Source organism: Callithrix jacchus, chromosome 5 (genome assembly GCF_049354715.1).
Source record: "Callithrix jacchus isolate 240 chromosome 5, calJac240_pri, whole genome shotgun sequence".
In the NCBI taxonomy this organism is placed as follows: Eukaryota; Metazoa; Chordata; class Mammalia; order Primates; family Cebidae; genus Callithrix; species Callithrix jacchus.
The window spans coordinates 115,632,943-115,658,547 of record NC_133506.1 but is presented as its reverse complement, the minus strand read 5'-3'; the positions used below and the strand labels follow the sequence as shown (position 1 = coordinate 115,658,547).

At 44.8% G+C, this 25,605-nt stretch overlaps 1 protein-coding gene across 1 annotated transcript; it reads right to left on the bottom strand.

The window, feature by feature from the left end:
- Positions 1–1,094: 1,094 nt before the first annotated feature.
- ANKRD40 (ankyrin repeat domain 40) lies at positions 1,095–15,286 on the bottom strand. Its single transcript, XM_002748424.7, has 5 exons — positions 14,892–15,286; positions 8,585–8,733; positions 7,425–7,910; positions 5,098–5,279; positions 1,095–4,015 (listed from the first exon to the last, which is right to left on the bottom strand). The coding sequence occupies exons 1-5, from the start codon at positions 15,023–15,025 to the stop codon at positions 3,869–3,871; spliced, it is 1,098 nt and encodes a 365-aa protein (XP_002748470.1). The 5' UTR covers positions 15,026–15,286; the 3' UTR covers positions 1,095–3,868.
- Positions 15,287–25,605: the final 10,319 nt, after the last annotated feature.

Below are 25,605 nucleotides of genomic sequence, written 5' to 3'. Positions count from 1 at the left end.
TCCAAGTCATTCATTTCCCTCAGTCTAGCCAAAGCTGAATGTGTGAGCACAAAGAAGCCGAGAGGCCACCTCTTGCTCAGAGAGAAGCCACCCACAGTCCCAGACTGGCAGACAAGATGTGAGGGGTGAATTAAGTTTGTTTTCTTGAGCAAGCCAACAAAGAGTTTATTTTTTGCAGGTCAGAGTCCACCTGGCACAGGCCTTCTATTTGGAATGGATCTCTTCTCCTTGTTCCTAAGTGTTCTGGTCTCCTCTGTCTCGCTCTCATTTCCTGTATCTTTGTCTTGGTATGATGTGAGTGGTTGTGGGTGATGCTGGTTTTTTCCCCAACCCTAAATGGTTTGCATTAGATATGGATGGAGGTGGCTTCTTTGATTGGGCTTTTCTATATGCTCTGGGTCAGCCTGTGCTGCAGGACCATTTGTTAAAGGTTAATCGCATTTTTTTGGCAGGCTGTTTCTGCCTAGGATGTTTATGAGTGTATGGAAGATGACTTCCATCCCTGTGATAAAGCAAGTATGAAAGCACAAATGCCCAAATTATTCTGCCTCTCCTTGGTGCTAAGAAAAGGTCTCTGTTATGCTCTCTGATTTATTAGGCCAATTTGGCTTGACGTCTGCTTTGTGAGGTGCTAGCTGGCCTGAACCAACAGAAAAGCAAACTCATTCAGCATCATTCTCAGCTAAAGCTCTGGAAGTATAAGGCTGTGTTTCCTTTCCTGTCTTGGGAGTTTGCTTCTGAGCTTGCTGAGGCCCTGACAGGTGCTGACAACCCAAAGGAGAGGCTCAGTTGGGTAAAGTAAATAGGATAATCAAAACACGTGGTTAATAGGGGATGACCTCCATCTAACTGGCTCAGCTACTCCTGGGAAATGAAGCCGACTGCTGTGAACTGGAAGGAAAGACGCCACACAAAATATCCATCTCCAGGTGCTACTGACAGGGTATGAGTGGGGGTGGAGGAGGCTCAGGTGGAGAGAGGGCCCTTCTCATCTTCCTCTAGAGCGTATGGTCTATGGGACTGTCCAACAATTTGAACCCCCTATGATTAGAACTATAGTGCTGTTTAGGAAGCCAAAATGAAGGCGTACAGGGTTGGTCAGTTAATATTTAATTTTAATAATACTTTTTATGTTTGAACAGTCAGCAATGCACAAAGAGAAAATCTTCCATGAATGTTTACACACAGTGTGAACACATGCTTTAAATATGCAGTGAAGAAGGAGAGGTGAATTCACAGTTAACAAAGCTAAAAAAAAATCCTTGTTATAAATTACACAAAGCATATAAAAATATTTCTCTGAATGCATAGATTAAGACTTTAAACTCACCTACCAGCAACTGTGCAGTCTTATTCCACTGTGATATGCAGGAGTCAGCTGACCATAGAGGATTTTATAAAGGAGAGACCAGCATAGGGCAGAGCCACATCAGACCCACGTCTCACCAGAGACACCAAGTTGCCTCTGTCTCTAAGCCCAGAACATTCCCCGCAGCTGCTCCTCTGTAGGCCATCTCCCAGCCAGGGGCCTCCACTGCTCCACTTTAATTAATCTGGACAGCTGAAAGACTTTTAACCCAAGTAATTTAGACATGAATTAATACTGAATTTATTTCCTCTAGGATAGAACCAGACCTAACTTTATCAGTAAACAGTAACTGTTTTAGAAGCAAAAAAAAAAAAAGGTTACTACATCTAGTTAAAATTGCTTTCAATTGGTTGAAACACAAGAGAGGGGCTGGGCCCGGTGGCTCACGCCCATAATCCCAGCACTTTGGGAGGCCGAGGCAGGTGGATTGCTTGAGGCCAGGAGTTCAAGTCCAGCCTGGCCAACATGGTGAAACCTCGTGGATCACGAGGTCAAGAGATCGAGACCATCCTGGTCGAAAAGGTGAAACCCCGTCTCTACTAAAGATACAAAAAATTAGCTGGGCATGGTGGCGCGTGCCTGTAATCCCAGCTACTCGGGAGGCTGAGGCAGGAGAATTGCCTGAACCCAGGAGGCGGAGGTTGCAGTGAGCCGAGATCGCGCCATTGCACTCCAGCCTGGGTAACAAGAGTGAAACTCCATCTCAAAAAGAAAAAAAAAAAAAACACAAGGGAGGTTTCTTCTTTAAAGCACTTGAGAGAGGGTAATAAGTAACCTTCACTGTGCTATGCAAACACTGTACAAGAGTGAGTAAGTCACCAGCAGTAATTGGTGGGATACAATTAAGTCACTAAACAAAGTGATTTCATGAAGTTAGCCTCGATAAACATCTCAACCTCCTTTCAGCATTTAGGCAGCAGCAGGAGGCCATTATCTTAGCACAACATTTTCTTCCGTTGACATCTTCTGCACGTTCTCACTCAACTGTAGTGTTCTAATAAAATTAAGTTAACACAGTTAGGAAGTTGAGTTTCTTTAGAAACTATAGGCACTATGGGGAAAAAGCTTCTTAAGACAGCAGGGATGCTCTTCAACAGCTGGCTTCGAACCCCTGCTCTCCTGTTTGTCTAAGCGTGCTAGTTCTTATTTCTGAAGTTAAGCTGTTTGTTTCAACAAAACAGTGGCTTTCCTTTTAACATTAACGACACTGAAGGAAAGGAAAAGAATCCTCGAATGCATTCTTTTAAAAAATTCCTATGCCATATTCAAGAGTTTAATCCGGTGTTTTGTTTCTGTTTTTCAGAACAAAGTCTGGTACACTCATACTGGCTTTGTCAAGTGAATTGGTGGTGGTAGTGGGGGGATCACTAAGTTCAAACAATTTGTTTATAAAAGCAACAGATTTCAGAATTGTGTAAAAATCCTAATAATTTCAAAATAACCTTTATCTTTGATATAAAAATAAAGATGCTAACTCCTTTAGTTCAGTTTCCCACAATAACCTTTAAAAGAGCAACAGATTCAGTCTCAAAAATTGCTTTTCATTTGTGGTGGAAAATGAAAGTGGAGACCATGGAACAGCAATATTTGTGCTCTTCTCATAAGATGCAGTTACACACAGATGACTGGAATCGCTTCAGAGTAAAAAAACTGGGCTGGGTGCAGTGCTCACATCTGTATTCCCAGCATTTTGGGAGGGCGAGAGGATCACTTGCGGCCAGGAGTTTGAGACCAGCCTGGGCCACATAGTGAGACCCTGTCTCTTCAGGGGGGCAGAAAAAAAGCAGTTTCTCTTTTAGAAGGCATTAGAGAGCCCTCTAGTGACCACAAAGGGGAGTTAATGCAGAGATGACTGGAGAGACAGAGAAGCAGTCATGAGTGTTTACAAAGGAAAAAGTGGGGGAGGGAAAGCTCTTTTGGTTAACAGCACATTTACAATTAGGTAACTGTATTCTTAAATACTTTTAACCTGAGTAACATTTATAAATATGTCCTAGGAAACCTCACAGTCACAAGTCACACTATAATTCATCTGTCCAGTACCTGTGCTTTCCCCGGTTTTCTCTCATCAGTTCACAATGTCAGGAGAGTTGTGAGCATGCAACACCAAGAAAAGCGCATCCTGGCCCTTCAGGTGCACTGTCAACAGGAGTGGCTAGAAATAGGCTCCGCTCTCTCAGCTTCTGCTTAGACAACTCTCTTAGGTTCTGTACAGAAAACACACTGGATATAGAACCTTCAGCTTCTGCCTCTCCAGACCACTTCTCAGCTGTTCAAAGCTTCAAGCAATAGGTTTATTGTGCACCAAGAGGCTTGGAAGAGTGGCACCACTGCTTGGGGGTCAGGGGCTTCCTACCTTGGCAGAACGATGTTAGTATATACTATGCAGTGGCACCAGAGGCCCTCCTGGGCATCCGAGGCATTTAGATCAATGGCTTGTCCTTGGCCCAGAGGTGAAGCACACTGTCATAATACTCAGTGATAAAAGTCCCTGCTGCATTAGTAAGTCAGTTTTGAAGCTCTCCTGTTATAGCAAGGCCTTTCAGTCAGTGTGGATGCAGCATTTCTGAACAGAAAATTGTTTTCACTTATCATCAGAACCAGTTCCAGCTCCTGGAAATCTTGGAGTCGAGCAACATCCTTGTCCTAAAACAAAAATATGTTAAACAGATTAAGAGGAGCTACCTGTCTCCATATGTTTGGTGCACTGTATTGATACCAGTATCTTGGCTCATTTCAAAACCTAGAAGAAAAAAGAAGAAAAAAAATCCCTGCCTTAGTGGCAGGCTAAGTCAGTGAGAGTGTAACTAAGGCACCAGGATGAGGTGGGTTGGAAAGTGGAAGCCCTTAAAAATAGCTCAGCAGGCTGGGCACAGTGGCTCAGGCCTGTTATCCCAACACTCCTGTTCTCGAACTCAGGAGTTCGAGACCAGCCTGACCAAGATGGTGAAACCCTCTGTCTACTAAAAATACAAAAATTATCCAGGCATAGTGGTGTGCGCCTGCAGTCCCAGCTACTCGGGAGACTCAAGCAGAAGAATTGCTTGAACCTGGGAGGTGGAGGTTGCAGTAAGCCAAGATCACACCACTCACTCCAACCTGGGCAACAGAGCGAGACTCCGTCTCAAAAAAAAAAAAACCAGCTCAGTAGCTGCTATAGCATGAGCACATACATCAAAGGGAGAGGCAATGCAAAGATCACTTCCCCAGATGTCCTGAGAAGCCTGATGTTCGAAAAACCCAGAGATGCATGGAAGACCACATGTGCATCTATGTGGATTTGCTCCGTAATTTAACTTGGTTCTTCACTTGTAAAACACAAGGCACATCTAGTAGTGCACTAAGTTAATCCTCACAGATCACTACAGAAACTGAAAATAGGAACATGTGAATGATAATTCAGAAAATTCTCTCTGGTATCAACTTCCAAAATGCCAGTGTTGGCTGGTCTGAATGCAATGGTATTTACAACTAGTTTGTAACACAGTAATGAGCCAAACACCAGTTACAGATTTCTTTGTTCCTTCTCCACTCTACTGCTCACTTGACTTGCCTAAAAAAAAAAAAAGCCAGTGTCCTATGGACTCAGTAGAAGGAAATGATTCCATTTGGAAAATCACTCTTTCTATTCTGTTTATTCCTTCAACTAGGACTCATATAACCAAGGAGAGAGCCAGATATTTTCCAAATGCAAACAAGCAGCCATTCCTGCTGAACAGACTTCTTACCTTTCTTAGCAGAGTATTGGGTAACTTTCTGATCTTCTCCACTTGATCCGGATTAACACCCAGCTCACAGCAACACACTCTGAGCAACTCTTGGTAGGTGAGCTCCTGTCGGTCCAGTTCAATTTCAATGAAATCATTTTCTCGAAGAGATGGGTTCTGAATTCTCACCTTCAGTACCAGCTCTAGAAAAAAAGGAGAAATGTTAATGAATAGTTCTGGCACAGCACAGCCCATGTTGTTTAAGATCTTTTCCAGAAGATGGTTACACTTAATCATACCAAAGGTTTGCGCATGATTAACAGACCTGTTTGGTGGGAAAACCAAGTGCAGCCAGCAGGGTTTGCTCAGGCCCAGTTCTGGCTCTGCTGGGGCAGTTTCCTGCATTGTCATCTGTACGTCTAAGGCTATGGTTCACAAAGTAAGAGCAAGGCAGGGGCAGCCATTCCAGCTATGTAGAAGGATAATTTACTTCTGCCATTGGAGCTAAGGAGCCAAAGACTTAAGAACCGGTTTGGATATCAAACTATACATGAACAGGGGAAGGGGAAGAAGGTTGGAAAGAAGGCATGGGCAAGATGTGAGTTACTCTAAAAAGACTGAACAATTATGAACTTAAAGTTATTTATAAAATATGAAACTCCTTGCAGAAAAGACAGTAAAAGAGCCAAATGACAAGCCACTAATAAAAACGAAAGAATAACTTGATTTGAATGTAGCACACCCTCATAAGGAAGGGGGTCTTGGCTCATTATTCATAGGTCTGGGATATAAGCAATCTGCTCCTTTATTCTGAACCTGGCTGCCAAGACAGCCCGAGTTAAGCACCCATGTACATCTGGCAGTTCTGCTTTGTTCCCTGTATATAAATCCCTTATGTCACTCCAGGTCACTGTTAGCACCTACAGTAGTAACTCCTCAAAAACAGGGAAAAAGGAAAAGTAAGACTAGTTGTACCCTATGGTGTTTGACTGGAACTGGAAGAATCAGGATGAACTTGTGTTTTTAATATTCTCAAAAAGATATAGAAAGATAGATATCTTTCTTGGCTCTGTCCTCTCAGCAGGCCTAGAAGAAATGATATACCTGTAGCAATGAGGACACCTAGTGCCCACATCCTGGTGTCTAAATACCATTCTCAGTGGGCCCAAGTAAGAGGCAAGTTTGCTGTGTGTTCTAAATACCATTTTCCACCAAAAAGAACCAGGGCTCCTTGGAGAAATGACTGACTTCTCCAAGGGTTGAGCAGGAAAATTTCTGCTATGAGCCTGGAACACCTTGCTGCACCAGAAAGTAAGGCAGCACCGCAAGAACAATAAAGACATGTCAAAAAGACAGAAGAACTAGCCTGAAGGGGCTCCCACTGGCCACATCTAGGATAATTTGAATATTTTAAAAATGATAATAACAGATTATAACCCGTTAAATAACATAAGAATCTACGAGTCAATACTGATATTAATGGAAAAGGGAAAGCCCTTCTTTACAGTAAAATACCAACTAATAAGTAGAGATAGAATTAAGAAAATCATATTCCACAAAAATAATTGGCCGGGACCCTTCAAAAAGATCAAGATCAAAAATGATAAAGGGTAAAGATTCCAGATTAAAGGAAACTAAATGACACGATAACTACATGCAATGTGTGATCCTGGGCAGGGGGCAGGGGGCAGGGGGCAGCGGAGTAGATAGTACAGATAAATATCAACAGTACAGACAATACATATAGTAGATAAGGGAATACAAAAGGCATTGGTTGAGACAACTAACAAAATTTAAACATGGACTATGGATTACAGAACAGCATTACCTCAAGGCTATATTTCTCAAATTTGATCATTTGTACTGTAGTTACGTAAGAAAATATCTGGCTGTATGTGGCGGTTCATGCCTATAATCCCAGCACTTTGGGAGGCCGAGGCAGGCGGATCACTTAAGGTCAGGAGTTTGAGATCAGCCTGGCCAACATGGTAAATACCCCATCTCCACTAAAAATACAAAAAAAATTAGCCAGTATGGTGGTGCGCTTCTGTAATCTCAGCTACTAGGCAGGCTGAGGTAGAAGGATCGTTTGAACCCAGGAGGTAGAGGTTGCAGTGAGGCAAAGAGAATATCATTGTTTTTAGGAAAGTTGTTATAATGGAAATACTGAAGTATTTCAGGGTAAAAGGGCAAAAGTTAATTTGTGAATCTAAGTAAACAGAGTTCCTTATACTAGCTCTGTAACTTTTCTATAAGTTTGTAATTATACCCAAAAAATCCTAATTAAATCCCACCCCTCTGGACGCCAACTCCCCTGTAGCAGAGGCTGTTTGCTGATGAGGGGTTACCTTGCATATTAAATGGAAATGCTCCAGTGAAGAAAAATGGCTGGAATGCTGGCGCTGGTCCTGCATATGTCCCATTTTGAGACTCCAGAGACACTGGTGGCTTGGACGGGACAGAAGAAAACAGGGAGCGGCTCTGACTCGCTGGTGGCTGACAAACAGGACCCGGTTTTGTGCTTTCTGGTGTTCTGAGTATGGCAGAGGGGGCAGACACATCACCATTCTGAACTAGTGCCAAAGAAGTATGGTCCCCGGGAAAGGCCTCTAACAGGGGAGGTTCCCCAGGGGGAAGGAGTGGAGGTGAGCCATTTGTAGGAGGTGATGCAGGAGGTGTGGAGGGGCCCCCATTCTGCATCTGGGCTGAGTCCTCTGCTGTGGGTGTGTAGATAAAAGGGAAGGCTGGGTTAGCCAAATAGTTGGGAATAAAGGGCAGTTCCGACTCCTTCTTCAGCTGGGGAAGGTTGTCATCATCGTCATCATCTTCTTCCACTTAAAAAGAAGAAAACAGAACATTTACACAGCCCTTTCAAAATTATCAAAAGAAAGGGGTCTTTTGGAAGTAGTGTCTTTTGGTATGTGACAAGTATTTTGGTCAGTGTTTATCGCCTCTTGAGGTCAGAAGAAAAAAATATTTCATTAGGTTTATGATTATCATTTTTCTCATTATCTTAAATTTTACAAATAATTAAAAAAACCTTACAATGCTGACCTCCCCAGAAACAACCTGGAATTACTATCTTGGCACAGTAATTTGCTTTTAGAAATAGAACAATTGCTTGACCAGCATTAAGAATGCAGCCAATAGGCCCAGCGCGGTGGCTCACGCCTATAATCCCAGCACTTTGGGAGGCCAAGGCAGGTGGATCACAAGGTCAAGAGATCGAGACCATCCTGGTCGAGGTGAAACCCCATCTCTACTAAAAATACAAAAATTAGCTGGGCATGGTGGTGCACGCCTGTAGTCCCAGCTACTCGGGAGGCTGAGGCAGGAGAATTGCTTGAACCCAGGAGGCGGAGGTTGCGGTGAGCCGAGATCGTGCCATTGCACTCCAGTCTGGGTAACAACAGCGAAACTCCGTCTCAAAAAAAAAGAATGCAGCCAATAATATCACAAGTCTTAAATAAGTCTGACGAAATCAAAAGCTCCCCCAAAACAGACTCACCTCCCATAATCTTCCTGATTTCTCTCCTTGACGTTAACTGAACCGGCATTTCTCCTTTTGTGGTAAGAATTTCTTTGTCAGCTCCTGATTTTAGCAGGTAAGAGACTACCTGACCATGGTTGCGTTTGCATGCCCAATGTAAACAAGTCCTGTCCCAAAGAAAAGAATGATTTAAAAAGAGGAGAGGTGATTTGGGATTTCACATTCGAAACATTAGTAAATAACATATATAAGCCTGTTAAGAGTTCAGCTAGAACCAGGTAACCGGGCTGGTAATCTCAACTTTTCAGAAAGCAGATGATCAAAATATTTAATATGCTTATATTTTGTTTTTAAATTTCATTTCTGGCCCCTGAGAAAAACTAACTTATCCTAGGAGTTTTCATTTCAATGGCCTCCAGAAGGGAAGCTCACTGGCTGGCTAACTCCAGTGATACTGTGGAGTATTACTCTATCAATATCGCTCATTAGATCATCTCAGTCTCTTTGAAACACATTTTTATATTGCTATATTCCTTTTCAGGGACTATGGAAACTCACTTCATATGCCACCTGAAGGTTCAATATGATCAGGCTAATAACCATCTCCCATCTGCAGCTTGCTCTGTCACTTAAGTTATTATTACGACAGCAGATATTCCTGTCTGAATCCCAGTTGCTCACTTTCTTTTTCCTCCTTTTCTTTACTTAACACACACAAAAGATTTCCAAATTTCCATTTTTAAAAAGCCGGCTTCTCTAGTTCTCTCCAGAAGGCTACAAACATATCCTCATCTGCGTAAACATAAGGCACTGCACAGATACTTTAATTCCTAAGGTACTTAAAAACATACATCAACAACCAAAATTCTTCAACAGGCTCTAATATATCAAACTCATTTAAGTAAAACTAATCACTCAATATTGTACACAGAGGAAGCAATTCTGCACACACTGAAGGGCTACTATTTTAATACTGCACAGAAACATAATTAGCACGCCAGCAAAAACTCCATCTTCACAGAAATGAAAGATTCAGAGCGACTAAATCCATCCCTAGGTGCCAAAGCTGAATGCATATTATGGAATGAAAATACTTTTCCCCCTGTGTTTTGAAATGTCTTCTTTTACCAAATCTATAATTGAACTGAGATAAATATCTTCAGAGCTCTTACAGCCAAATACAGAAATGAAGATTAGAACATATGTTCAGTAGTGAAGGTTAGGTCACTAACCTGGGAAGTATAATTATCTGGAAAGTTTATATGGGTCCAGGAAAAAGCTGATTTGCTTACTTACTAATGGCTTAACATTAGCAACTTCCAGAAAGTTAGCAGGTCTGGCTGGCTGGGAGTAATTCCATTAATGTCTCAGAGTGACATTCTACACTATGGTTCATTAGAATTAGATTATCCAGGTTCCTTTAAGGTGTACTCCATGATGCAATGACACAATTATTGCTAATTTGGGAAAAATAAGAATATTTTTAAGTTTGGGAGAGAAGAGTCTTCCTGAAGGCAAGGATGTATTTGCTTGGCACATATACATGCTTAATATTTCCTGAACGGGCCAGGCACAGTGGCTCATGCCTGTAATCCCAACACTTTGGGAGGCCAAGGCAGGTGGATAACTTGAGGTCAGGAGTTCGAGACCAGCCTGGCCGACAGGGTGAAACCTGTCTCTACTAATAATACAAAAATTAGCGTGATGGTGCACATCTGTAATTCCAGCTAATTAGGAGGCTAAGGCAGGAGAACTGCTTGAACCCAGGAGGCAGAGGTTACAGTGAGCTGAGATTGCACCACTGCACTCCAGCCTAGGCAACAGAGCAAGACTCCATCTCAAAAAAAAAAAAATTACTGCATAAGTAAACTAAGGATAAGGTGGACCTTGCTTGAAGTAGAAGAATCCAATCTATCTTTGATTCTGGGCAAACTGCAACTGAGAGTGTTTGTGTGTGGATGTCTGTCGCACAGGCTTAAAAAGTAAACAATTAAAATGGTTGAAGGAGGATGAATGAAGCAGGATGCGAAAAATATGCTCCCTTTTGGAAATAAAATGCCCACTTGGTAGTAGTAGATCACTTGGTCATGGCTTGAGAGTAAAGGAAGTAATTTACTGCCAGTGGGTCTGAGAGACTCTGGGACAAACCAACTTGCTAAACTATCACCATGTAAAGCACTGGTAAGTCACCATGGCATGGCCCCCACAGCCCTGTACCTTAGTGATCATCATTTACAATCCAGAGCTCTGTGACTCTGGGCAGCCATAACTCAGAGCCGCAGCAGCCAGGTAATATTTTCAAGTTCTTCATGAAGCATTATCCTTGGTCCTTAAAATCAAGGGTCATATATGACACTTGATTTACAACTGATGTGGCAGAATGATTAGTAATCAATCTAATTGATAAATTACTCTATCTTTGAACTTCAACTCCTTAAGCTTTACATTTGCAGTCAGAATATCTTATTAGTGTCGGAAACTATTTCAGACCTGAGGCACTGGGTGTCATTCATCAACTGGGCATCACTGCTTGGTGCTGAAATTATGGTTACTGAGCAACTGAGAATTGAAAGCAGTCACCATTCTGCTTTTCAATGCAAGAGTGTAAGTTTTTTGGAAGTAACCTTATATTCCATTACCCAGCACATTGCTTCATAATAACAACAATAGCTAACACAGGTATAATGCTTTACATGTTGGACACTGTTCTAAAGGCATTACATGTATTAACTAATTTAATCCTCTAAACAACCCATGAAGTAAATACTATATTCAGCATTTCCCCCATTTTACAGAAGAGGAAACAGTTATCAGCAAATAAATAAGCAAAACATGCAGTACGCTAGGTGATGAAGTGTGACAGCGACAGTAAAGCAGGGAAAGGCGTTAGGGAATGCGAGAGGTTGGAGAAGGGCATTGTGCAATTTTAAACTGAAGGGCCAGGAAAAGCCTTGCCAAGAAGGTGACATCTAAACTAAAATCTAAAGGCCATGAGGGAGCAAACCATGTGACATCTGGAGGGAAAGCATTTAGGAGAGTAAGAAGATAAAATGCAAACATCTTGAAGCAGGACTGTGTCTCGTATTCCTGGGAAAGCAAGGAGCCCAGGGGAAAAAGGTAAGCAGAAGGGCAAATCCCATGAGATGAGCACACAGGTAAGGAGGGAAGATGTGGGGACAGGGAGTACAAATTGTAGGACCTTGTAGGCTTCTACTGAGTGATACAGGAGCCATTTTTGAGCAGAGTGAAATGATCTGACTTATGTTTTAAGTCAGGATCCCTCTGGCCATTGTGTTAATTAAGAAGACTACGATATAAGCTTAGGAGCAAGGAGACTAGTTAGAAGGCTACTGCAATAATTGAGGTGACAAACAATGGTGGCTTTGAACCAGAGCTGTAGTAAGAAGTAATCAGATTCTGACTGTATCTGAAGGTGGAACTCACAGCATTGGCTGACTGGATATCAGCTATGAAAGACAGAAGGCAAGCAGAGCGCCAAGGGTTCTGGCCTGAGTACCCCTGAGAGGCTGAAGAGGACTCAGGAGCACACTTGAGGTGGTAGAGGGATGAGGGGAAACTTGGAATTCAATCTTGGACATGTTGAGTTTGAGGAGCCTATTAGACACTTCCCCCAATTAAATCTATAAGAGGCCGAGGCAGTGGCTCATGCTTATAATCCCAGCACTTTGGGAGGCCAAGGTGGGCAGATCACCAGAGGTAAGGAGTTCGAGACCAGGCTGGCTAACATGGTGAAACCCCGTTTCTACTAAAAATACAAAAAATTAGCCAGGCATGGTGGTGCACGGCTCTAATTCCAGCTACTCGAGAGGCTGACGCAGAACTGCTTGAACCTGGGAGGTGGAGGTTGCTGTAAGCTGAGATTGTACCATTGCACTCCAGCTTGGGCAACAAGAGCAAAACTGTCTCAAAAAAATAAAAATAAATACACACACACACACGAAGCCTCTTCAGGCTACCTCAGCTTCACATTATATTTACGAAACACCTGCTATGGGGCAGACATTGTGTTTAGGAGGGTAGAGTCTGGAGTCAGATGCCAGGTTCTTTTTCTGGCTCCACTAGTTACTGTCAATCCTATGATCTTGAGAAGGAGCATTGTGCAAAGTGAAGAAATGACTTAATCTTTCTGGGCCTCAGTTTTTTCATCTGTAAATGGAGAGAACAGTAACTATGTCCCCAAGCAGTTGTGAACGAGCTAACACACGTACATCACTTAGAACACCATCTCTGCTACAAAGCAAGTTCAATAAATGTTAGCTATTTATTTTATGTTTCATCTCATTAAATGCTGACAACACTCTTCTGGAATAAGTAGAAAATGAAGCAACTTGGGCAAAGCCTCATAGCTAGGCAGGAATGGAGAAGAACCTGCAGGGAAGACTAGGCTCCTTCTACACAACACTGCCTCCCAGTGCCAAAATGGTAATTCACAGCTTTGAACCAGAGCAATGCACAGAAAAGGTACATACACAACAGCAAGTCTGCAAAGACCTGGAAACTGTAAACAGAAAAGCTTGTATCCACTGTTTCCTGGCTTTCTGGACAGCTGTCCAGGCTGTTTTCTTTAGGAAAATTAGGTAGACAGATTTTTTTTTTTTTTTGGAGACTGTGGTCTTGCTATGTTCCCCAGACTGGTCTCAAACTTCTGGGCTCCAGTGATCCTCCTGTCTTAGCCTCCCAAAGTGCTGGGATAACAGGCGTGAGTCACCAGGTCCCACCAGGTAGACAGACTTTTTTTTTTTTTTTGAGACAGAGTCTTGCTCTGTCGCCAGACTGGAGTGCAGTGGCGAGATCTTGCCTCACTCCAAGCTCCAACTCCTGGGTTCAAAGTGGTTCTCCTGCCTCAGCCTCCCAAGTAGCTGGGATTACAGGCACATGCCACCACACCCAGCTAATTTTTGTATTTTTAGTAGATTTGGGGTATCACCACCTTGGCTAGGATAGTCTCCATCTCCTGATCTTGTGATCCACCTGCCTCAGTCTCCCAAAGTGCTGGGATTACAGGCAAGAGCCACCACACTCCGCTCAGGTAGATAAGACTTTTGAGAGAGTTTTGTTCTGGTTCTGTCATATTAATAGGGATGTCACCTAGGGCAAGTTATTCTCTGGGATTGAGCTTATCTGCACTGTTCCTTTCAGTTCCAAAATGGATGATTCCACTTAAAAAAAAAAAAAGTAAACTCACTTTAAGTTAGCAAAATAGTCTGGCTAAGCATTACTTGAATCAAATAAAATTTTAACTTTTAAATGCAGAGTGTGGAATAATACCACACTCAGTAAGTTTTGACCACCAACAATATCTTATAATGAGACTCCTTATTTAACTGGGGAGAATTCAATCTGCAGGCAGACATCTAAAGCCTTGGATGACATGTTGTATTTGAAATTGTAACAAGAAGAGGCTGGGTATGGTAAGCTCACACGTGTAATCCCAGCACTCTGGGAGGTCAAGGTGGGCGGATCACTTGAGTCCAGGAGTTTGAGACCAACCTGGCCCCATCCCTACTAAAATTACAACAACAAAAAAAAAATTAGCTGGTGGCACTCGCCAGTATTCCCAGCTACTTGGGAGGCTGAGGCAGGAGGATCACCTGAGCCGGGGAGGTGGAAGTTGCAGTGAGCCAAGATTGTTCCACTGCACTCCAACCTAGGCGACAGAGCAAGACCCTGTCTCAAAAAAAAAAAAAAAAAAGAGAAGAAAAAGAAAGAAAGCAAAATACTTAATAGGATAAACAAATGAGCCTTCCCTCAAACAGGCAACTGTAGGCAGCAGCAGCAAATCGGTTGGACTGAAACAATGGAGAAGCAGAATGGTGATGCAAATGTTTCTTTTTTTTCCCTGGTCTTGGCTAAGGAAATCGTGCTAGTTTATAAAATTCGTATATGCTCAGTTGCTTATGCTTTTAGCTCTGCAAGATGTGTTCTTCGGAAGCACCTACGGCAAATTAACTCAACACTCAAATTGGGGTGAGCTCCAGCGCACAGTAGCTGAGAATCATAGCCTCCAGCACTGCTCTGACTAAGTGACCCAGGGGGCCAGGGGGAAGCGGGTAGGGCGACAGGGTCCCAGTGGGCGCTGCTCCGAGTGGACCACGTGGGCCGGGATTTGGGCAGGACGCGCTCCTGACCGCACGAGGCATGGGGGCCAGGGCTGGCCTCAAGAGGGCACAATCTCGGAGGCCCGAGGTGGCAGGTGTCGCCATAGCCCGGCGTCCAGAGGCAGCGCTGGGCCCAGGTCGCGGCTGACTGCCCCACGCCTCGGACCGGCTGCCCTGACGCTAGGCCTCCCCCGCTCCCCACTTACCAGCCGTTGACCTCATTTTGGGAGTTCACATCCACCCCGCTTTCCACCAGTTTCTGCACCTCCCGAATGTCCCCTAAGGCCGCGGCCTCCCGCAGCCTCTCCTGCTGCTCCTTCTGCTCTAGGAGGGCGCTCATCTTTCCCTCGGCCCCAGGCCCCCGCCCGGGCCCGCCTGCCCCGCCCCGCCCGGGGCCTATCAGCGCCGCCGCCGTCGCCGCGGTCCGCTCCCGGCCATGGGGAGGGAGCGCGGAGCTCGCCCGCCCAGTTCGCGCCGCCGCCCGCGCCCGTCCAGGGACTTCCGCTCCCTCCCGCTGGCCGCCCCTGCTGCTCCGGGCCTGCAGGCCTAGACCTCCTCCCCGGCCGCACCTCCCGAAGGCCGGCTCCGGGGGACCCTATTCAGTGTGACAACCCTGACCCAGATATTTTCCGTTCCGACCCCGGGCCCCGGCGCCCGGGCTGGCTGTTTATGTAACTACTGCACAATATTATCTGCCGTGACTCACTGGCTATTTTTAGACCTCCCCATCCCGCAGTTTCAAGGGAGGAGGACAGACACATGAAAAGAGAAAAAAGCGTAGTTGAGAGCCCGAAAAGCCTTATCCTCTGGTGCAGGTTGTTTGCCAGGCATCCAAAATAATTGGTGGGTTCTTTTTGATGGGATGTGGGGGGTTTTTGTTGTTCTTTTTTCCCTCGTTTGGTTGGCTACTTTTCCTTATCTGAGTCGATTCTTGCCCAGCAGCATGGGGAAATGAGCTTAAAACGATCCTACTATAATACGCCCATTATTACAGAGATAGATTACACTGTTCTTTCTTCTTTTTGACAGTGCTTGGGGACAATTCAGTTCGAATATTTATTTCAATTGTTGTTTTACATCTCATTTTAGGCAGGGTTTCTCCTAACCTGGCTTTCAGGAAAAATATTTTTATTGTGCTCACAGTTTATGATCTGTAATTACTGCTTACAGATTGTAATCAGTTACTCTTCCTGAAGGCCATATAAGGAAAATGAAAGGAAAAACACCAAAGAGGCTTTGGAGGTGTCCTGGTCCTGATTCCAAGTGCTCACGGAAGAGCTGATGTGTACATGTAAACAACATTTTGCCTGACTTCTTGCCCAATCTATCTAATGAGGCTCAGAGCCTCAGTTGGCACTGTTTTATACCCAGTGGGAGAAAAAGGAAATCTTGTTTTGCTGGGTCCAGGTGGCCCGAAGAGATGCTCCAATGTAGCACAGGATGGAACTTTGCAGATGGGGTCAGGATTAAGGAAATAGCCCTGGGGTGGAAGGGAAGAAGGCCTGGACAAAGAGATGAAATAGGAAGGGATAAATTTAGGCATGGAGTTTTCATTTCTGTCTCTTGGAGCTGCTAGGATCTGCACAGCAAGCATTTTTCTTGCTACAGTTTAAGAAAAACCAATGTCTATTTAGTATATTCAGTAATTCACACAGTACGCAGTGCACAGCAGGTGGTGATGAATATAAACTGACTACATACTTAAATTGACCCCCAAGGCAAATTGTAACCCTGCTTGAGCTCGCATTTGTTCCCCCAATTTAAATTTTAATTCTTACATCCAACATGATACTCCAACTGAAGCTGATGTGTATGGCACTGGAATTGAGCCCTTCACAATTTGAGTGACGTGGGAGTAGGCAGTGGCTTGTTTGTTTGTTTGTTGAGACGGAGTCTCACTCTGTTGCCCAGGCTGGAGTACAGTGGTGCGATCTCCACCTGCAACCTCCGCCTCCCAGGTTCAAGCAAGTCTCCTGCCTCAGCCTCCCGACCAGCTGGGATTACAGGCATGTGCCACTACGCCCGGCTAATCTTTGTATTTTTAGTAGAGACGAGATATCACCATGTTGGCCAGGCTGGTCTTGAACTCCTGACCTCACGTGATCTGCTAGCCTTGGCCTCCCAAAGTGCTGGAATTACAGGTGTGAGTTATTGCACCAGCCTGTTTTTGCTGTTTTTTGTTTTAATGCAGATAAAAAAAATTGTTAATCCCAGCACTCTGGGAGGCCAAGGTGGGCGGATCACCTGAGGTCAGGAGTTTGAGACCAACCTGACCAACATGGAGAAACCCCATCTCTACTAAAAATACAAAAAGTGGCTGGGCAAGAGTGGCACGTGCCTGTAATCCCAGCTACTTGGGAGGCTGAGGCAAGAGAATTGCTTGAACCCAGGAGGCGGAGGTTTCAGTAAGCTGAGATCGCACCATTGCACTCTAGCCTGGGCAACAAGAGCAAGACACCATCTCAAAAAAAAAAAAAAAAGAAAGAAGTTGTTCCTGACTGCACCCCATGGTCTCTGAGTTCTCTTTATGAGGTTGTCAACTTCCTTGAAAGGATTATACGTCCTTTCCTTAAAAGGATTATAGTGCATACCCTACATAACTGTTGTACCCATGAATATTAGTAGATCTTCTTAAATTCAACCTCTACTTACTCTGATTTCAATCTTCTGTTTATTATCTTCAGATAAAAAAAAAAAAAAAAACTTTATCCACAAACGAAACCTCTGATCCTTGATATAACCGAATGTAACCTGCTGGCTGTTCTATTACTACTTCCATTTATCTCTCCTTTGTCTTGTCTCTAGGGTACTACCTAACTCACTGAACATATTAAGCATGTACTGTTAGCCAGTCACTGTTCTAGTCACTGATGTTGCTACTTCGAATGAATCACAGTTCTTGATTTCAAAGAACAGTTTATCAGAGGAGACAAGGCAAACAATATAACATGCAATGCATTACAATAGAAACAATGTGGCATAGTAGTAGTTAGCACGGGAGATGGATGACAGACTGCCTGAGTTTGTATGCCAGCTTTGCCACTCATATAATCTTGGATGAATTACTCAACTTTCCATGCCTTGAATTCTGCATCTGCGAAATAGGAATAATAGTAGCACCCACCTTGCAGGATTGTTCTATGGATTGAATGAATGGATGTGTGCAAAGCCTAGACATCTTAAACATTCATTGGATCATAGGTGGGTTACTACAAGGTTTACATTAGAGAAACTTAACCTGGCAGAATGGGAGGGCGGTGGTGATCAAGAAACAAGGATAACATTCAGGTTTCTGGCTGATTAGATGGTAGTGAGATTTAATTTTTTTTTTCTTTCTTCTTTTTTTTTTTTTTTAAATAGAGATGGGGTGTCACCATGTTGGCCAGGCTGGTCTCGAACTCCTGACCTCAGGTGATCCACCCATCTCTGCTTCCCAAAATGCTGGGATTGCAGGCGTGAGCCACCGTGCCCAGCCTGGTGGTGCGATTTATTGAGATTTGGGACAAAGGACGAAGAGAAGGTTTGAGGTTTGGTCATGAATTCACTTTTGAATCTGTTGACTTGAGCTTTCTGAGGCCCTTTTAATTACTACTACTCTTTACTATCTGCTACTCTCAATTCATTGCCAGGCACTGCAGGAAGTGCTGTATGCGAATTATCTCATTTAATCCTCACAACAACTCCTCGGTAAGACAGGACCATCATTATTATGTGAGGCTCAGAGAGGTAATTAACTTGCCCCAATGCTGGCCAGGCATGGTGTCTCACACTTAGTAATCCCAGCACTTTGGGAGGCTGAGGCAGGTGGATCACCTGAGGTCAGGAGCTCAAGACCAGCCTAGTCAACATGGAGAAACACCATCTCTGCTAAAAATACAAAAATTAGCTGGGTGTGATGGCGGGTGCTGACTCAGGAGGCTGAGTCAGGGGAATTGCTTGATCCCAGGAGGTGTAGGTTGCAGTGAGCCAAGATCACGCCATTGCACTCTAGTCTGGGCAACAGAATGAGACCCTATCTCAAAAAAAAAAAAAAAAAGGCTGGGCATGATGACTCATGACTCAGCATTTTGGGAGGCCAAAGCAGGTGGATCACCTGAGGTCCTGAGTTTGAGACCAGCCTGACCAATGCAGAGAAACCCCATCTCTACTAAAAATACAAAATTAGCTGAGCGTGTTGGCGCATGCCTGTAATCCCAGCTTCTTGAGAGGCTCAGACAGCAGAGTTGCTTGAACCTAGAAGGCGGAGGTTCATGAACTGAGATCATGGCATTGTACTCCAGCCTGGGCAACAAGAGTGAAACTCCATCTCAAAACAAACAAACAAACAAACAAAAATTTGCCCAATGCTATATATATTGTAGTTTGTGATGGAGCAAGTTTGAACTCAAGTTCAACTGCTGAGCCTGTGCTTTCTTTTCTGAATTTCATTTAAATGGAGATGTCCAGTAAATAGTTATGTCCATGGGTATTGCATTTAGAAAGGAGATCTGGGCTGGTGAATTGCATTTTTGCAGTCAGCAAAAGGTGCTAGCTGAAGTCATGGGAATAGAAAAGAGATCCCCAAGAGAGTCTGTGAGTGCTGAGCGAAGACTGCTGCCAGGCATGGTGGCTCACGCTTGTAATCCCAGCACTTTGGGAAGCCAAGGTGGGTGGATCACCTGAGGTCAGGAGTTCGAGACCAGCCTGACCAATATGGTGAAACCATACCTCTAACTAAAAATACAAAAATTATATGGGTGTGGTGGTGTACCCATTATAATTATAGCTATAATCCCAGCTAGTCAGTAGGCGGAGGCAGGAGAATCACTGGAACCTGGGAGGTAGAGGTTGCAGTGAGTTGAGATCATGCCACTGTACTCCAGCCTAGGCAACAGAGCAAGACTGTATCAAAAAGAGAGAGAGAAGACAGCCAGCCATGGTGGTTTGTTCCTGTTAATCCCAGCTACTCAAGAAGCTGAGGCAGAAGGATCCCTTGAGCCCAGGAGTTCCAGACTAGCCTGGACAACATAGCGAGACCCTGTCTTAAAATAAGTAAGTAAATAATATTTAAAAAGAAGACCGCCAAAGGCTGAAGAAGACAGATGGTTCCAAACTTATGATGGTTCCAGTTAGGATTTTTTACTTTACAATGGTGCAAAAGTGATACACATTCAGTAGAAACCTTACTTCAAGTACCCAAATGACTATTCTGTTTCATTTGCAGTACGGTATTCAATACATTATAAGAGATATTCAACACTTTATTATAAAATGGGCTTCGTGTTAGATGATTTTGCCCAACTGGAGGCTAATGTAAGTGTTCTCGGCACATTTGAGGCTAGACTAAGTTACGACGTTTGATAGGCATATTCACACGCTATAAAAATGACTGGGCACAGTGGCTCATGCCTGTAATCCCAGCACTTTGAGACGCCAAGGCCAGGAATTCGGGACTAGCCTGGCCAACATGGAGAAAACCTGTCTCTACTAAAAAATACAAAAATTATGCATTGGAACCAAATTGTTTTCTGTGTGCAAACAAAAAAAAAAAAAAAGAAAAGTAAAAAAATACAAAACTTAGCTGGGTGTGGCGGTGCAAGCCTATAATTCTAGCTACTCTTGGGAGGTTGAGGCACAAGAATCACTTAAACCTGGGAGGCAAAGGTTGCAATGAGCCTAGACTGTGCCACTGCACTCCAGCCTGGGTGACAGAGCAAGACTTTGTCTAAAAAAAAAAAAAAAAAAAAAAAGAACTACCCAAGACTCGGTAATTTATAAAGAGGTTTAATTGGCTCACAGTTCCACATTGCTGGGGATGCCTCAGAAAACCTACAATCTTGGCAAAGGCAAAGAAGAAGCAAGCACCTCCTTCACAGGGTGGCAGGAGAGAGATCGAGAGAGCGAAGGGGAAGTGCCACAGTTTTAAACTATCAGATGTCGTGAGAACTCACTCACTATCCCAAGAACAGCATGGGGAAAACCGCTCCCATAACCAATCACCTCCCAGCAGGTTCATCCCTGGACACCTTGGGATTCCAATTTGAGATGAGATTTGGGTAGAGACACAGCGCCAAACCGTATCCATAGGCTAGGTATATTAAATGCATTTTTGTTTGTTTGTTTGTTTTGAGGCAGAGTTTCGCTCTTGTTACCCAGGCTGGAGTGCAATGGCACGATCTCGGCTCACCGCAACCTCCGCCTCCTGGATTCAAGCAATTCTCCTGCCTCAGCCTCCCGAGTAGCTGGGACTACAGGTGTGTGCCACCATGCCCAACTAATTTTTGTATTTTTAGTAGAGATGGGGTTTCACCTTGTTGACCAGGATGGTCTCTATCTCTTGACCTCATGATCTACCCGCCTCGGCCTCCCAAAGTGCTGGGATTATAGGCATGAGCCACTGCGCCTGGCCATTAAATGCATTTTCAACCTATGATGGATGTATTGGGATGTAACCCCTTTTTAAGTTGAGGAGCATCTGTAGTCAACATTTTAATGATGGACAGAAGAGAAGAAATTCTCAAACAAGACTAAAGAGGAGCACTATTCACAGAAGAGCAGGAGGAAAAGCAAAGGAGTGGGAGGGTTTGGAGACCAGGGAATGATCCACAGGGTCAAGTGCTGCAGAAAGGGCAAGAAAGGGCTGAAACACAGAAAATGGGTTTAACCATAATGAGCTTGCTGGTGCCGTCGGAGAAGAAAGTTGCAGTGAAACTATGCACTGGGGTAGACCCCAGACTTTCATAGTGCATTTGGGCCGCTATAACAAAATACCACAACCTGGTTGGCTTATAAACAACTGAAATTTATTTCTCACAATTCTGGAAGCTGAAATTCCAAGATCAGGGTGCCAGCGTGGTCAGGTTCTGTCGAGGGCCCTCTTCTGGGTTGCAGACTGCCAGCTTTTCACTTTTTCCTCACATGGCATGGCAGAAGGGGCAAAGGAGCTCTCTCGGGCCTCATTTATGAATGGCACTAATCCCATTCCTAAGGTCTCTGCCTTCATGATCTAATCACATCCCAAAGGTCCTGCCTCTTAATATCATCACCTTGGAGGTTAGAATTTCAACATAGGAATTTTTTTTTTTTTTGAGACAGGATCTTGTTCTGTCACCCAGGGTGGTGTGCAGTGGCGAGATTATGGCTCAGTGCAACCTCTGCCTCTTGGGTTCAAGCAATCCACCCACCTCAGCCTCCCAAAGTGTTGGGATTACAAGTGTGAGCCCACACCCAGCCCAACATATGAACTTTGAGGACACAAACATTCAGACGTAAGCACATTATTATAATGAGGTTAGGAGTGACCATGAGCTACCTCCTACATGTTATATGCTGTGCTAGAATCTGAGAATACAAAGATGAATAAGAAATGGCACCTGATCTAAAAAAAAAAAAAAAAAAAAACCCTTTCATTCTAAGGGAAGAGATTAATATTTGCAATATTGTGTGACAAACCCAAAAATGTGCGAGGACACTTAAGGTGAAACTATGGTACAAAGAAGAGGGTGATCGGTGTGTAGCAGGTGGAGGGCCAGGATCCAGGTTGGCATTGTAGAGCTGCTGAAACCCGGGCTGTAAGCTGAAAAACGAGTAGGGCTCATGTCTCTAACCCCTGCTGCTCAGGAGGCCGAGGCAGGAGTGAGCCTCCGTCTCTAAAAAAAAAGATGAGTAGGCCAGGCACAGTGGCTCATGCCTGTAATCCTAGCACCTTGGGAGGCCAAGGTGGGCAGATCACCTGAGGTCAGGAGTTCAAGACCAGCCTGGCTGACATGGTGAAACCCCATCTCTACTAAAAATACAAAAATTAGCCAGTCATGATGGTGGGTGCCTGTAATCCCAGCTACTCGGGAGGCTGAGACAGGAGAATTGCTTGAATCCAGGAGGTGGAGGTTGCAGTGAGCCAAGATCTCACCACTGCAGTCCAGCCTGGATAGCTGAGCGAGACTCTGTCTTCAAAAAAAAAAAAAGATGAGTAGATGTTGCTTGCTACTGGAGTGGGGGAAGAGCATGCCATGCCTGGAGCAACATACATGGTGAAATGCAGGAAGCAAGGGTCTACTGAGTACTGGTGTAGCAGGAGCGGCAGCGGGAAAGAATCTCTCGGACACCGAATACAGGAAGAAGGAACTTATTTCAGCTGGGAGCAAGGTGGCATAGGTGCCTAACAGCCAAGCTTGTTTAACAAAGGGAGGTTTAGCCTCTATATAGGCTTATACTTTAGATGTTACACGTGGAAGAATTTTAGGTTCATAGTTTTAGGACTCACATGTGAAAAGGTCTCTGTTTACAGTTTCAGGAATCACATATGAAAGGGTTCCAGTTTACAGTTTTAGGACTCACATGTGAAAAGGTTTCTGGTTTGATTTTGTTTTAAGTAAAAATAGTGCCTTCTGGAGAGTTTCCCCAAGGCCTAGCCTGTTGTTTTCAGGAAGGATATTCAGGAGGCGCCAGCTGGCCTGCTCTCTCTTTTATTGAGATGCACAGTGGATGACAGAGGGGGAGGAAATCCCAAATGCCTGGGTCTCCCTCCTCACTGGAAGCAGTAGCAGATGAAGGTGGAGAAAGCAGGTCAGAGCATGGACCACCTTGTGGTGATTGAATCTTAGAGTGGAGATAATGGGGAGCCATACGCTCTAACATTGGAGACTTTTTTTTTCCTGGGGATAGGTTCTCACTTTATCACCCAGGCTGGAATGCAGTTGTAAGGCCGGTTGCCTCACCAGGAGCTCGAACACATCCACCTATCTCTGTGCCCGGAACCTACTTCACATCTCTGCACCCAGAACCTATCTCAGGAGCACATGCTCTCCAGGAAGGATCCGGTTAATGTAACCCAAGCCGGATCTTGCGTTAGGGAAATCCCGCCCAACAATCTACCTACCAATAGCAGCTTGCCCTGTCTATGTCCCACTCCCCCATAACCAATCGGAGCATGCTGCTCCTCCTTGCTCGCTATAGCTATAAAAACCCTATGCCTCAGGAAGTCAGTGCAACTTCTCAGCCCTCCTTTCCTGGACCATAGAACCTCGCTGGAGAGCTGAATAAATTGGAATTTAATTGTTCTTATACTGGCCTCAGTTTCCTCATTTTAAACTCAGCAATAACCCTTACAAGTGGTGCTGAAACCTGGGAGGAGTTGTAAGACCCCTCCTGGGGGAAACTGACTCCTCCACCTGAAGCCAGACCAGGGAGCCACTCTGCCATTAGGTAAGACTTCTGTAACCCATAGCCTCCCCTACTGCTTGCCTTGTGGACTCCCTGCTCATAATCGTGGCTGCATCAGGGACTCCTTCTCGTCTCTTGCCATGACCTGAGCATAGAGGAGATGACCCTACACTCTTGTCTTCTCCCCATAAGGGGTTTTCCAGGGGTCAGGAATCTAAGGGAGACGTCCCCACCTTCCTGATCCCTTTCGCAGCCTCTGGTGTTCGGTAGTGCCGTCCAGGATGCTGAGCCGCCCTTCCGATCATCCTCGCAGCAGCGGCCTAGGTTTGGGTAATCAGAAGCCACGTCTGCAAATCCAGGCCCTGCCCAACAGCAGGACCAAACCCCCGGCTTACGCCACTAAAATGTCTATCTCAAACTAGCCCTTTGGCATATAAACTCCCGTTAATTAAGAAACTGTACTTTCAGTTTCCCTTCCTAACCTCAGCACGAGTGAGTGAGTTTATGTGTAGTTCCTAATGGCTACTGGGCTTGTGTGGGTCTCAGCCCGCGGTGATTCGCCTCAGAAACCTGAATCAGACCCGGGGGTTATACGGGTACATCTTAGCAAAGACGCCCTAAAACATCCCTTTGGGGACATGGCCGGGAAGGCATCAGGTTAGTCTCCCATCTGGGAAACTCCCCACCCTTTTTTTCTGTCAACCTTCTATGGGGTTCTGTCTCACCTGTAAGTTTACCCAATTTGCCCAACTCTTATTAGCCGACATAGCGTGGAGCAATCCTGTTTCCCTTAAAGTGGAGGATCTCCTCCAGTGGATAACAGATCACTGGCTGCAGGGAACCTTTACGGAATTCATGTCCCTAGAAGTAACTTGTTCTCTTTACTTCTCCTCTTCTTCTACTACTGAGGTCTCACTTACTCTAATTCTGCCACATGGCAAATAGCCCTACCCTGTCTCTTTTTATTTTCTTTCTTATTATAATCATTGTAGCCTGTGAGTTCTTTCAGCCACCCCCTCTGGGACAGGAGTATTTCTGCCCGTGTTGGATGTAATATCTTTTATAACCCTTCCTCATCCCTGACTACCCCATGACAGAGAGTGAACTATGGGTAATCAGGAGTCTTGCCTAGACTCCAAGTCACCATTGGGATGTCTAGTCCAAAATTTACCCAAACTGGGCCTTTCCATAAAAAAGAAAAGGCTGCTCTTCCTTCCTCTCCACCATGGCCTGGCCACAGTACTCTCTGGACAACCAGTCTAAGTGGCCTCCAGAGGGCACACTTGACTTCAATGTCCTGACAGATTTAGATAACTTTTGCCAAAGAAACGGCAAGTGATCGGAGGTCCCCTACGTCCAGGCTTTTTGGCATCTGTGCTCCCGACCCGCCCTCTGCTCCTGTTGTTCCTCTGCCCAGGTTGGGTTAGCCAAAACCCCGCCTTTGCCCTCAGCCCTGCCTGGCTCTGCACTCTCCAAAAACCTGGAAGACCTGTCCTGCCCCTCCTGCTTTACCAACCCTACTCCTTATGTGGGGCCTCAACTCCCTCCTCCCTCTTCTCCTTCTCCTCCCCAAAGCCCTAATATGACTTCCCCAGTCAGTGCTCATACCCACTCTCATGACCCCCCACTCCTCTACCCTTTGCCTGAGGTAGCCAGGGCCGAGGGATTTGTATGAGTGCCATTCTCTCTCTCTCTGACCTATCAGCTATCAATAAGCGCCTGGGGTCTTTTCCACTAACCTGACTGCCTACACCAAAGAGTTCCACTATCTTACCCAGG

Coding starts and splice junctions, on each gene's coding strand:
- ANKRD40 (XM_002748424.7), bottom strand. CDS start 15,025: ATGAGCGCCCTCCTAGAGCAGAAGGAGCAGCAGGAGAGGCTGCGGGAG. Junction 8,734..14,891: donor CAAAATGAGGTCAACGGCTG/GTAAGTGGGGAG, acceptor TCTTTGGGACAG/GACTTGTTTACATTGGGCAT. Junction 7,911..8,584: donor AATCAGGAAGATTATGGGAG/GTGAGTCTGTTT, acceptor CTTCTTTTTAAG/TGGAAGAAGATGATGACGAT.